Source organism: Gymnodraco acuticeps, unplaced genomic scaffold (genome assembly GCF_902827175.1).
Source record: "Gymnodraco acuticeps unplaced genomic scaffold, fGymAcu1.1, whole genome shotgun sequence".
In the NCBI taxonomy this organism is placed as follows: Eukaryota; Metazoa; Chordata; class Actinopteri; order Perciformes; family Bathydraconidae; genus Gymnodraco; species Gymnodraco acuticeps.
This window is the reverse complement of record NW_022990158.1, coordinates 1,414,232-1,428,250: the sequence shown is the minus strand read 5'-3', so window position 1 is coordinate 1,428,250 and position 14,019 is coordinate 1,414,232. Positions and strand designations below refer to the sequence as shown.

Below are 14,019 nucleotides of genomic sequence, written 5' to 3'. Positions count from 1 at the left end.
ACGCACCCCATCATTGTTGTAGTCCACAGGGAACCCAAAATGTTCCCACACACCTGATTTAAAAGAAGCAGGTGGGTCTTCTAGCTCCTGTGTGTTGTGTGAACTCGCCATAGCTACTAACTTTTCTTCTTCATGTATTGTGTTCGTTTTGTTGTGTTTTGTTCTTGTTCTTCATTTATTATTTACGGGCGGCTGGCTTTTAGGCGCAATACCTGGATTATATATAGTGTAATACTGCCCTGAGTGACAGCCTTTTTTCCCACTCGTAAAAAAAGGCGTATTCGCCGTGTGACTGCATGTTTCGAACCGTGACGTCCGAACCGTGACGGTACGGGACGAATACGGATACCGTTACACCCCTACTATTTATCCATCCTTCCATCCACCCAACAACCCTATTTATCGAACCATCCATCCACCTTCCAACCTCCCATTCATCCCTCCATTTTTCCACCCACCCATTAACCCTCTTTATCTATCCATCCACCCATTGATCTATCAACCCACAATCCATCCAACCACCAACTATCCATTGATCTTTGTATCTATCTATCTATCTATCTATCCATCCATGCTCCCAACCACCCATCCATTAACAGCATGTATCTATCGATCCACCCACCCAACCCTCCATCCGTCCATCCATCTACCCACCAATCCATCAATCTATCTATCTATCTAACATCCATCCATCCATCCATCCATCCATCCATCCATCCATCCATCCATCCATCCATCCATCCATCCATCCATCCATGGATGAAAAGAGGAACAGAATGAAAGCAATAAAAGGCTCTGGGTCTCACACACTGTGGGAGTTAACATAAATTGTAGGGAACAAATCACTGTCATGTATATGTCTATGCATAAGTTATGGAAGCTGTACAGAGATTATTGTAACAAACATTTAAAAACAAAGACTGGTTAAAATAGTGACCAACCGTCTAAATACATAAAATCCTAAAACTAAAAAAATGCTTTTGGAGGGACACCTCCTTTTTTCCCTTTATCAGTTTCTATCTTTACTTCATGGCCGGACAGAAAACAATACTGTATCAACAAAATACATTTATCCTTCCCCTTATTAAAAGAGGCTGCGAGAAATGATTGTGTTGTTTACTCTTATCTATATTTATTTGATTATTTTTTTTATCTAAATGGATGGTCATGCAAATAGAAAAAGCCAAGTCCTTTTTGCTTTTAGCTTGGTGGTTAAAGGTTACCTCTTGGCCAGCTCACCTCTTGATGAGTTGACTACTTGCTGATTGCTGTGTTACAAGGTGAGCTGGCGTGTTAGCAGTCTCCTGGTGCTTTTAGCTCGAGAACTAACTAGCCTTTCAGAGGCAACTAGTTATTTTTCCATATATACCTGCTAAGTGTGCTTTCTCAGTTATACAGTTCAGCAATTGCTCCACGGATCGCTTCTTATCTTGATATTCCTGCTGGAATCCATTTATTTTAAGTCAACCATTTTAGATTCCAGGAAAACAAACCAGGTAGCTAGCTAGCTAGCTAGGAATAGCTTTTCAAGAGGTTGACTTGTTGTTTTAAGGTGGACTGGTATTCCAAAATCATTGCTTGAATGTTGCCTTGTATACTGACATGCCAACTAGTCAACAAGTAGATGGATTTACTGCAAGCTCCACTGAGAGATCCATCGGCATTCTGAGATTGCGCTACATTGAGCGGCATCTACGAGAACTTAAGCAGTTGATTAATCAACAGCTGGTCCGTGAGCAGATGGTAATTTGAGATGTTTTTTTTTGTGCTCCAAAGTCCAACTTGGTAGGAGCACTCCTGTTTGTCGATACCATTGTTTGAGTATCCTGGACATTTTCCCATTTGTACATCCACATGTCCATAACTGTCTAGAAAATCTCTGCACAGGTCCAAAGTGTATAACCAGTCATTGTATCAGTCCGTACCCAGTTGTCCAGAACCAGTGTACAATCAGTTTTAAAAGATGAATCTGCTTGTCTGTGAGAAGTCTGCAGCTATTTAATCCAACCATTGAGAATCCAAGGTTTATGCAGTCTTCAGGCAGTCCTTTCTTCATGGCGTGGGATAAAGTTTCTCAAATATAGTCTGCAGGCATTCCCTAAGCAGTCCCTCCTTAGAAACAAGGCTGTACACAGTCCAAACACCCAATAAGGAACCGGTCTAAACCTTTACCAAATCCAGTGTTAAAACAGTCTGTAATCCGGTACCAGTTGAGCAGTCCCTCTACCAAATGTCAGAGCTTAGTTCTCTGCTGGTGAGAGGTACAAAGGTGCTGTTCATGTGGAGTTCTGGTTTCTTCCCAAGCGTACTGCTCTGATGCCCCTGAAAAAAACACAGCACAACGGTGATTAGTAGGAATCTCCTTAAAACAACTACTCCTGGCAAACATATACAATTAAAACACAGGCTGCATTAATACAAAGCTCTAATGCATGCCAGAAGTGCACCATGCTCACTGTATTACTGCATATGACAGCTATTTCCCAGTCTGTTAAAAATAAATACATGTTTTAGATTGGATAATATGAATATACTATTTTCTTTCTACATTTGCTTTTATCCAAACAGACCTCTTGTTCCCCAGTGAACAGCTTTGAACCCCTGGGGAGAAAAGAGGGTTTTTATTTTTAATTTGATAGGACATGCAAACAAAAGCATGGACATTCAAGGAAAGGATACACTTTGTAGGTGTTGGATGCTAGGAATTGCAAACACAATTATTGATCCTGTCTTTTTCACCCACCTGTCCATTCAGCAGTGTCATAGGGATGTTGCAATAGACGTGGCGCCCTCCTGGGCCCAGGGTGGAGAACTGCACGGTGGAGGGAGGTGGGAGGGGAGGCGACATGGAGGGGGGCTGTGGGGGAAGCTGGAACTCATAGCTGCGGCAGAAGTGCCTCATTTGGGCTGCTGTGGCATTGTGACCGCCTCCCAGCGGCAACGTCATGTGATTATAGTCCGGGATGTCCGTCCCCAAGGCAACCTGTAGTGAGACAACACAGCTCTTTCATTTTTGAGTGAAGGTAATTATATCTCTATAATTCTAAAACTACTGCTGTGAAAATAAGAAAAAGACAAAAACATAAACTCTAGTTTTTCAGCGGGCATTTTCATTTCTTGAACTTGAACAGATTTTTTCGTTCAAAGGTTGTCAAATACCGGCTGATGGAAACAATCCGGGTGACCACTGGTTCTGGAAACACGTCGACTCAAACACGCAAAATGAGTTTGAAGTAACAAATATGCAGCAGCTTACCTGATGATGTCCATGGCGACTGTCCTTTTGGGGCGCCAAGGAGGCGGAGGTGGTTGTCATGGCAATGGTGGATACAGTGGTCTGTAGGTCACCAAAGAGACCCTGTTCGCCGGAGTCCATCACCTGTTAGCATGGAAACAGTTATATTGCTTTAACGATGCAGATTTATACAATTGTTTGTGTAATCAAGGATATTTAAACTGATTTGGGAAATTACAACAGTAATAGGAAACATATTGGAATACATGTTTATGTCAAAAGATAAGACTTTTTTTGTCTACGCCCCCATCATTCTGATCCATAATGTATCGAGTTTTACTATTGCCTGTGCAACAACTTCCTACGCTTGTTGTTTATTCGTAATCCTGACAAACATTCAGACCAAACCAAAAATAAAACCTCCTTTGCCAAGGTAGTTAACCCTAATAGTTCATAACAAAATATAATTCAGTCTTGTTTGAGTAAAACATTTTTTTTAATCTTCAGATGGATTGGAGACTTTGGTGCATACCACAGGTTATTTGAAATCAAAGTCAAACACTTTTGACAGACAGATTAACACTTTTTCCTTTGGGAATTGTTTACAGTCGGAACAATTTGAACCTCATAGCCTTATTATCTAAATGGATTAAGTTAATTTGGGTTGGCTTGAAGGTCCCTGCGGGATATTCACAGTCGAACACCATCAAAAGTGTTTCTTTAAAGCCTTCAAACCTCATATTAGTACAGGATATTATGTGAGGATGACATCATAGCCCCTGTTTGTCTTTGGTCTTTGGTCTGAAACTATTTAGCTAAAGTTCACATTATCGTATTTGGGTATTTAGTTCATTAAGGTCACTATCAAATGTTAAGTGAAGTAGTGAGGTTCACATTAGTAGTATTTACTGATGATCCCCTGGGGGGCACACACTCACACTCACGTTTACCATGTGCTAACACTTCAGGTGGTGTATGACCTGATTAGCTAAGATATGTTCTCCTGCAGGATATTCTGCTCATATTAACAATTTGTATGATTTTTTTAAGTCTAGATGCAATTGCCAGAAGTAAAAAGCTAACGTTTATGTGAACACTACTAAGCTACAGGTGGCTAATATTCGGAGTGATGACGTTTAGCAGTTTCATATACGCAATTGCAAGCAACGGTTGTCTTCATGACACATAGAAGATTCAGACGTTCACTAGTGGGGTATTTACTGACATATTTTATGTCCCATACCTAAACGTGAACATCTTTTAAGGTGTAACCACAGAACTTATTTCTATCTTTACAATAACGTGATCACACATCTGTTGACTTTGAGACAAGGTAACCTGAATTGGTAAAATGCTAACTCATTGCCAGGTTTTAGAACTCGTGCCTGCACCTATATATGCATTCTCCTATAACGTGTAGCAAGGAGACGAGAAGAAAAGGTCAAGTAGTTTTTCAATTTATGGGCAAAGAAACACATTTTATAATTTGTTGGCGAATTCAAGCCATCCATCTTGCTCAGCAACAAACACTGAATGGAGATCAGCTGTGTTCTGACCATCACCACCACCAGAACCTTGGAGGTTGACATTTATGGACTGCCTGAGTCAATGTGAGTAGTAGTACACATACCCCTTTCGTCACATTAGTATGCATGGAAAGTGACAGGTGGACACGCCCCCAATTATGCAAATGAGCTAAGTCCCGCCTCCCATTGTTCGAGATCCTTTGATGTGGGGGGGGTACAATTATGTTAATGAGCTAAGTCCCGCCTCCCTTTGTTCGAGATCCTTTGATGTGTGTTATAACAGGTAGGTGTGAAAAGCCCCCTGGGTAGCGCCTTTGTTGTCTAATTCTTTGATGTGTTGATTAAGTCTCTTTGAAGTTGTGTTGTCTGGCCCCTGTCCCCTCACACCCCTTTGTAGTCTAGTCCTTTGATGTGAGGTGTTATAGCAGGTAGGTGTGATATAAGCCTCTGATGTTAATCTAGGTGTCTCTTTGAAGTTATGATGTCTGGCCCCTGCCCCTCAGAGCCCTTTGTTGTCTAATCTAATTAGCCTTTGGTCTTTGCCCTTTGATGTGAGGTGTTATAACAGGCAGGTGTGACTTCACACTGGTGTGTTATAAGCCTTTGATGTTAATCTAGGTGTCTCTTTGAAGTTATGCGTGAGACTGTCTACCCGCCCCCTCCCAGCCCAGGCCTCTCCCCCCTTTTCTCCACCCCTTCCTGTGGCTATGACGCCAGCATATAGTGGGGGGTGGAATTAGATGAAGATAGAAATATGCTCAAACTAAATAAAAAGACAGTCATTTCCACTTACCAAGTCACCTTTTTAAAAAAGAAAAATGGCAAGAGACGCCTCGAATGGGGTTTAATCAGCCTGTGACAACTTACCGCCATCCGTCCAGAGCGCCAGTCAAGAAACGAATGCAGCAGCAGCAGTGCGGGATTCAAACGCATACAGCCAAAGATCTGTGCACAAACTTATCTCGTGCCCTCTTTTGGTCATGTGCACGTTCATGTGTGTTGGAGGAGGGGCTCTGTGAGGAAGTGGCAGATTTCCCCCCCCGGTTGTGTACTTTCAAATTCTAGCTCACTCGAGATGGTTTCTCCAAAATGATCTACCCCCTACCTTTAAGAACAATTAAACACACACACACACACACACACACACACACACACACACACACACACACACACACACACACACACACACACACACACACACACACACACACACACACACACACACACACACACACACACACACACACACACACACACACACACACACACACACACACACACACACACACACACACACACACACACACACACACACACACACACACACACACACACACACACACTGGAGTTGGCCTTTGATCTGAGGGTTTGAGAGAAGCCTGGGATGTTAATCTATATGTTGATTAAGACACTGTGAGGTGAGAAGCGAGGGGATGGAGTTAGTTTAAAAAAAAAAAAGAAACCTTACACTTTTAGTTGTCCTCTAAATCTAAAATTGCACAGGATCATTCTAAGAAGAGTGAGAGGGCTAATGAGCCAGCACCATACCTCCTCTATGCATTTTCTTGACCTGTATCTGATCTTGAAAAACTCTGGTAAGTACTTTTTATTTTTATTTTATAATATCATGTAATTATTAAATGTTGTTTTTTTTGGTAGGGGTTAAACTAGTATATTATGTGGATAGTATATTATTAGATACTTAAACATTTTATGTTTTTTCTGTCAGACCCTGTGTGCTGACATCTACTCAAACAGAGTACCTCATGGTAGTGGTCAGCTTTTTAAACACAAACTTGTATCTTTCAGTAACTTTCTCAGAGAATTTAAGCATAAATCTGTCAAATGTTTCAAAACAGCCTTGTTTTACTGAAATAGCCTCAAAATCACAAACTGCCATTAAAAGTCAGATTCTTAACGAAATCTACTAAAACAAAGTACTTCATTATCTACTTTTCAGCTTTTATACACAAAATTGTATCTTTCAGTAACTTTCTCAGAGAATTTAAGCATAAATCTGTCAAATGTTTAAAACATTATGTTTTTTTCTGTCAGACCCTGTGTGCTGAAATCTACTCAAACAGAGTACTTCATGGTAGTGGTCAGCTTTTAAACACAAACTTGTATCTTTCAGTAACTTTCTCAGAGAATTTAAGCATAAATCTGTCAAATGTTCAAAACAGCCTTGTTTAACTGAAATAGCCTCAAAATCACAAACTGCCATTAAGAGTCAGATTCTTAACGAAATCTACTAATACAAAGTACTTCATTATCTACTTTTCAGCTTTTATACACAAAAAGTGTATCTTTCAGTAACTTTCTCAGAGAATTTAAGCATAAATCTGTCAAATGTTTCAAAACAGCCTTGTTTCACTGAAATAGCCTCAAAATCACAAACTGCCATTAAGAGTCAGATTCTTAACAAAATCTACTAATACAAAGTACTTCATTATCTACTTTTCAGCTTTTAAATACAAAAGTGTATCTTTCAGTAACTTTCTCAGAGAATTAAACATAAATCTGTCAAATGTTCAAAACAGCCTTGTTTCACTGAAATAGCCTCAAAATCACAAACTGCCATTAAGAGTCAGAATCTTAACGAAATCTACTGACACAAAGTACTTCATTATCTACTTTTCAGCTTTTATACACAAAAGTGTATCTTTTCAGTAACTTTCTCAGAGAATTTAAGCATAAATCTGTCAAATGTTCAAAAACAGACTTGTTTCACTGAAATAATAATCTAGGTGACAAGACAGGGGGAGACTCCACTGCCCATGGGGGTTTATCTGGGGGATCCCTAAAAGTTATGCTTACCAGACCAAAATCAAAAAAGATGCGTTTGTGTAATCCCTTTCACATGCATCTTTTTTGATTTTTGGTCTGGTAAGCATAACTTCGTCAAGCATCTGACTCTTAATGGCAGTTTGTGATTTTGAGGCTATTTCAGTGAAACAAGGCTGTTTTGAACATTTGACAGATGTATGTTTAATTCTCTCAGAAAGTTACTGAAAGATACACTTTTGTGTTTAAAAGCTGACCACTACCATGAAGTACTTTGTTTTAGTATATTTCGTCAAGCATCTGACTCTTAATGGCAGTTTGTGATTTTGAGGCTATTTCAGTGAAACAAGGCTGTTTTAAACATTTGACAGATTTATGCTTAAATTCTCTGAGAAAGTTACTGAAAGATACAAGTTTGTATTTAAAAGCTGAAAAGTAGATAATGAAGTACTTTGTATTAGTAGATTTCGTTAAGAATCTGACTCTTAATGGCAGTTTGTGATTTTGAGGCTATTTCAGTGAAACAAGGCTGTTTTGAAACATTTGACAGATTTATGCTTACATTCTCTGAGAAAGTTACTGAAAGATACAAGTTTGTGTTTAAAAGCTGACCACTACCATGAAGTACTCTGTTTGAGTAGATTTCAGCACACAGGGTCTGACAGAAAAAACACAACATTTTTAAGTATCTAATAATATACTATCCACATAATATAGTTTAACCCCTACCAAAAAAACAACATTTAATAATTACATGATATTATAAAATAAAATAAAAAGTACTTACCAGAGTTTTTCAAGATCAGATACAGGTCAAGAAAATGCATAGAGGAGGTATGGTGCTGGCTCATTAGCCCTCTCACTCTTCTTAGAATGATCCTGTGCAATTTTTAAAAGTTGAACTCCTATCCCCTTATAAAACAAAATAACAATAACCCTTAATTAACACTAATAATTTAAAAAAACCTTACATCTAATTTAGAGAGGACAACTAAAAGTGTAAGGTTTCCTTTTTTTTTATTAAACTAACTCCATCCCCTCGCTTCTCACCTCACAGAGTGTCTTAATCAACATATAGATTAACATCCCAGGCTTATCTCAAACCCTCAGATCAAAGGCCAACTCCAACGTGTGTGTGTGTGTGTGTGTGTGTGTGTGTGTGTGTGTGTGTGTGTGTGTTAATTGTTCTTAAAGGTAGGGGGTAGATCATTTTGGAGAAACCATCTCGAATGAGCTAGAATTTGAAAGTACACAACCGGGGGGGAAAATCTGCCACTTCCTCACAGAGCCCCTCCTCCAACACACATGAACGCGCACATGACCAAAAGAGGGCACGAGATAAGTTTGTGCACAGATCTTTGGCTGTATGCGTCTGAATCCCGCACTGCTACTGCTGCATTCGTTTCTTGACTGGCGCTCCGGACGGATGGCGGTAAGTTGTCACAGGCTGATTAAACCCCATTCGAGGCGTCTCTTGCCATTTTTCTTTTTTAAAAAGGTGACGTGGTAAGTGGAAATGACTGTCTTTTTATTTAGTTTGAGCATATTTCTATCTTCATCTAATTCCACCCCCCACTATCTGCTGGCGTCATAGCCACAGGAAGGGGTGGAGAAAAGGGGGGAGAGGCCTGGGCTGGGAGGGGGCGGGTAGACAGTCTCACGCATAACTTCAAAGAGACACCTAGATTAACATCAAAGGCTTATAACACACCAGTGTGAAGTCACACCTGCCTGTTATAACACCTCACATCAAAGGGAAAACACCAAAGGCTAATTAGATTAGACAACAAAGGGCTCTGAGGGGCAGGGGCCAGACATCATAACTTCAAAGAGACACCTAGATTAACATCAGAGGCTTATATCACACCTACCTGCTATAACACCTCACATCAAAGGACTAGACTACAAAGGGGTGTGAGGGGACAGGGGCCAGACAACACAACTTCAAAGAGACTTAATCAACACATCAAAGAATTAGACAACAAAGGCGCTACCCAGGGGGCTTTTCACACCTACCTGTTATAACACACATCAAAGGATCTCGAACAAAGGGAGGCGGGACTTAGCTCATTAACATAATTGTACCCCCCTCACATCAAAGGATCTCAAACAATGGGAGGCGGGACTTAGCTCATTTGCATAATTGGGGGCGTGTCCACCTGTCACTTTCCATGCATACTAATGTGACGAAAGGGGGTTGTGTACTACTACTCACATTGACTCAGGCAGTCCATAAATGTCAACCTCCAAGGTTCTGGTGGTGGTGATGGTGATGGTCAGAACACAGCTGATCTCCATTCAGTGTTTGTTGCTGAGCAAGATGGATGGCTTGAATTCGCCAACAAATTATAAAATGTGTTTCTTTGCCCATAAATTGAAAAACTACTTGACCTTTTCTTCTCGTCTCCTTGCTACACGTTATAGGAGAATGAATATATAGGTGCAGGCACAAGTTCTAAAACCTGGCAATGAGTTAGCATTTTACTAGGGCTGTGCGATTATGGCAAAAATCATAATCACGATTATTTGGTCAATAATTGATATCACGATTATTTTGACGATTATTCATTGACCATTTATTGAACTTTAAAACAAATAATATTTTACCAATAAACAAGATCAATAAATGTGTTGGAGCGCACTTCCAAAACCATACTAAACATATATTAATATGATAAATAAAAATAAATTAGACCAAAATAAATGAAATCAAATATGTTACAGTGCACTGTCACAACCTACTGAAAACTCCTTAACATATAGCCAACATTTTGGTAAAACATATTCAACATATTCCACTCAGTTTAACGTTGAAGGCTGGCCAACCGTCATGGTCCAGAAGTAACAGGAAATAAATGTTGAACTACAATTAAAGACCAAATAAATTTTTTTAGGCCACCATGGCAAATGCTGCTCATGTCATCTCTTAAAGATTGTTTGCAAGAAACACCAGGCTGTTTACATGGTCTGGTTTCAGAGATGAGTGCAGGCAGGTGACAATATTGCCACCTGTACTGAATACCCTCTCTGAAGAGGAACTTGTGGCAGTGCTGCCACATATGACACAGGAAAAAAAGAAAAGACTCTGAAGAACCCTTTCTTTGCCATTATATAAAAATAGTGTTGCTACAAAAGTATAAATTAGGCTTACTAATAAGACAACTCAGATCTGAAGCTACACAGTAATCTGCTGCAGCAACAGTGCAATAAAAAAGACAACATTAATAGAATCAAACCCATTTTTTGTTGCATTTTATTAGAGTATACAAATAAATGCCTTTAAAATAGGATGCAAGCAACACTAGTTTCTGAACTGATAGACTATAATCAATTTAAACAGAACAGATCTTAATGTTAGCATTCTTATACCATTTTGTACAATAATTATCATGAATAAATTCAAACAAACTAAAACTTACAGCAGATTAATAACGGTATCTAAATTGAGTTTTTATTATATCAAAAACCTGTTGAAATGCTGCTGTTATTTTTACTGTCCCACAAAAGCGCGTCGCAGCCTCCAGGAAAGCTTCTTTTACAACTTCGCCGTCTTCGAAAGACTTCATGTGTTTCGCAAGAACGTGACTGACCCGATAAGATGCTATGGTAGCAGCCTTGCTCTTGTTGTTGAGCCTGGTGAAAATGGACTGCTGTGCATTTAGTTGTCCTCTCAGGCCCCTCCCCTTTTGGAGCGTAGGGCAGAATTAGGAGGGAATTCCGTCTCGTAGCGTTTGTGCACTGTTTTGAAATGCCGCTCCTAAATTACCCTTCTTCGATAAAGCCACGCTCGCATTGCAGATGAGACAGATGGACTTTGAATTGGAATAGATACAAAAATAATGATCCTCCCACTTGGAGTGAAAATTATATATTTTGGGCTTTTTTGCTTCTGCCATAATTGCGGTCTTGTGTGTGTGCGGACTGTCACTCCTGTTGACCATCCATGCTGTTGACACGGACAACGTCAGCGAACTAGTGCACTGCTCACCAGCCACGCCCGGACACATGGGGTGAGGCCGGCCAATCACAAAGCTTTGATGCGTTCAAGTGCATTATTCTGGCACGGGAACATTATGTTACAGGACATTAACGATAAAACAGAATATTGTTGTTCTATTTTTAGACACATCTCGGGATCGACTGGGAATCTCCCCGCGACCCTTCTTTTTAACTAGTTGCTGCTCTTGTTCTGACATCTTCGCTAGCGCTGAACACTCACAACACATGTCACTCCCACGTGGCCGAGTGGGCTTTTAGGGAGGGGCGAAAGCGCACCCAGCAAAATAATCGTATTTTGTCAATTATGCTGTTTTCCTAATCGTCGCAAGCCATAATCGTAATCGCGATTAAAATACGATTAATTGCACAGCCCTACATTTTACCAATTCAGGTTACCTTGTCTCAAAGTCAACAGATGTGTGATCACGTTATTGTAAAGATAGAAATAAGTTCTGTGGTTACACCTTAAAAGATGTTCACGTTTAGGTATGGGACATAAAATATGTCAGTAAATACCCCACTAGTGAACGTCTGAATCTTCTATGTGTCATGAAGACAACCGTTGCTTGCAATTGCGTATATGAAACTGCTAAACGTCATCACTCCGAATATTAGCCACCTGTAGCTTAGTAGTGTTCACATAAACGTTAGCTTTTTACTTCTGGCAATTGCATCTAGACTTAAAAAATCATACAAATTGTTAATATGAGCAGAATATTCTGCAGGAGAACATATCTTAGCTAATCAGGTCATACACCACCTGAAGTGTTAGCACATGGTAAACGTGAGTGTGAGTGTGTGCCCCCCAGGGGATCATCAGTAAATGTGCAGACTACATTAACACAGCTAGTTCCTTAGGCTCCTGGACATGCCATGGACACAGTGTTGTTCTGCTAATGCATCGTCCATGAGTAGGATGGGAAAGGTTTCAGTGGATATTGTTTAAGATATGCATCTTCAAAACATTTTTTCCAAACCATTATGTTCTTTTCTTAAAAAGTAATGTTGTTTCCATTGAATTACTTTTTGTTGGAAAATGTAAAGGTTTGTAGTTCTGCTCATCCAAACAGTGCCGGTTTGTGCAGGATTGTGAACACATATTTAATTTTAATTTCTGGTAAATAGCAGTGTACCTGGCGTCTGGACAGCGTCTCTCTGCGTTTAGCAGGCATATCATAGACCACCTGTTTCCAAAACTTAGATGACAGCTCATTGCTCTTAGGACCCCTCCACTTGATGATGGATAAAACCTGAGGAAAGGGAAGAGATTATTATTATTATTCCTCCTGCTGTCTGAAGACAAATCACACTCTCCCTCTATTTAGCCCTCCCTGCATACCTTGATCGTGTGTTTAAGTGCTTCCACCTCTTGGTAGTTGATGACATTCTTCAGGTCTGCACACTCAATCATGATCACCTGGAAAGAATCACAGAGGTGGAGGTACTTAAGAAGGGAGAACTAAGCTGCTCTTCAAAGTGTTGTGCAAAGTACTTCACAACTTCTCTAAACAATGTAATAGTTCCGATGTTATGGTTCTGCATGTCTCTTATTTTTGTACTTCCTCTTCCCTTCCCATGTCATACCTTGATCTCCCCGGTAACCAGCATGGAGTGGAGGCGTGTCTCTATCTGAAAGATGCTCCACCCTCTTTTGGCAACAAACTCTGGAGTCAAAACGATGATCAGACGTCTGCTCTGCTCCACACTGCGAGCCAAGTCCTCGATGTAGGCTGGGAGAGAGACACATGGAGACAAAGGGAAAACTAAATAGAGAGAAAGAAAGGGAAGTTTTAAGTATAAAGTGAAGATCAATACATCATCTGTTTTCTAATGAACTTGTTTGCAATAAATGTTAAAGACAAGAAACAGTTCCAAAACAAAAGTAAATATTTTCTGATTTAAATACAAAACAGGATTGACAAAGTAAGCATTTTTTCTCATAATCATCATTTGACGGAATGGTGTTTAGAAAATGTAAAAATATATGCTAACTTGCTTGACATTAGAAGATTGATATAAACCTTAAGCTGGAGTCAGAATAAGGTTAGCCTAACATAGCATAAAAGCTAAAGGGGCAAAAAGCTAATGTGGTTTAGCTCAAACTGATAAAATACAACTACCAGCACCTCTTAAGCTGACTTAGTAGTGCTTTATTTGTAATTTGTTTAACATGTGTAATGTGAATGCAAATGTAAATGTGTTGTAATCAACAATTTGTGGTTTTAGAGAGAATTACGTGCTGTAACTATTTACAACCAACAGCTGGGAGCAGTGGACTGTACAGCTCCTGGAAGTATTATCACAGTCGAGGGAGTAAGTTAAGGTGGCTATCAATGCGATACATTTATTACATTTTTTATCGAAAAAAAATCTGCTCTTAGGCTAGCCTATACTAGTGCTACCCCAGATCCTGCTCCCTTTCTGTGCCCTGCTGTCCTCGATTATTTTGAGCCTGTATCCCTCTCTTCTCTCTCG

The 14,019-nt window shown here is 39.9% G+C and overlaps 1 protein-coding gene across 8 annotated transcripts in view; it reads right to left on the bottom strand.

Annotated features, from left to right (window-relative positions):
- Window positions 1–688: 688 nt before the first annotated feature.
- The window catches only part of il1rapl2 (interleukin 1 receptor accessory protein-like 2), a 608,994-nt gene continuing 595,663 nt past the window's right edge, over window positions 689–14,019 (bottom strand). For 4 of the 8 annotated variants that reach the window (XM_034217408.1, XM_034217410.1, XM_034217409.1 and 1 more), the window contains 7 exons: window positions 13,129–13,307; window positions 12,884–12,961; window positions 12,678–12,794; window positions 3,257–3,379; window positions 2,744–2,983; window positions 2,571–2,601; window positions 689–2,322 (listed from right to left, as the gene is read on the bottom strand). In XM_034217408.1, the coding sequence (XP_034073299.1) occupies window positions 2,234–2,322; window positions 2,571–2,601; window positions 2,744–2,983; window positions 3,257–3,379; window positions 12,678–12,794; window positions 12,884–12,961; window positions 13,129–13,307 (857 nt within the window). In that variant the 3' untranslated portion in view covers window positions 689–2,233. The remainder of the gene's footprint in view (window positions 2,323–2,570; window positions 2,602–2,743; window positions 2,984–3,256; window positions 3,380–12,677; window positions 12,795–12,883; window positions 12,962–13,128; window positions 13,308–14,019) is intronic. The other 4 variants (XM_034217412.1, XM_034217413.1, XM_034217411.1 and 1 more) reach the window with 3 other exon arrangements.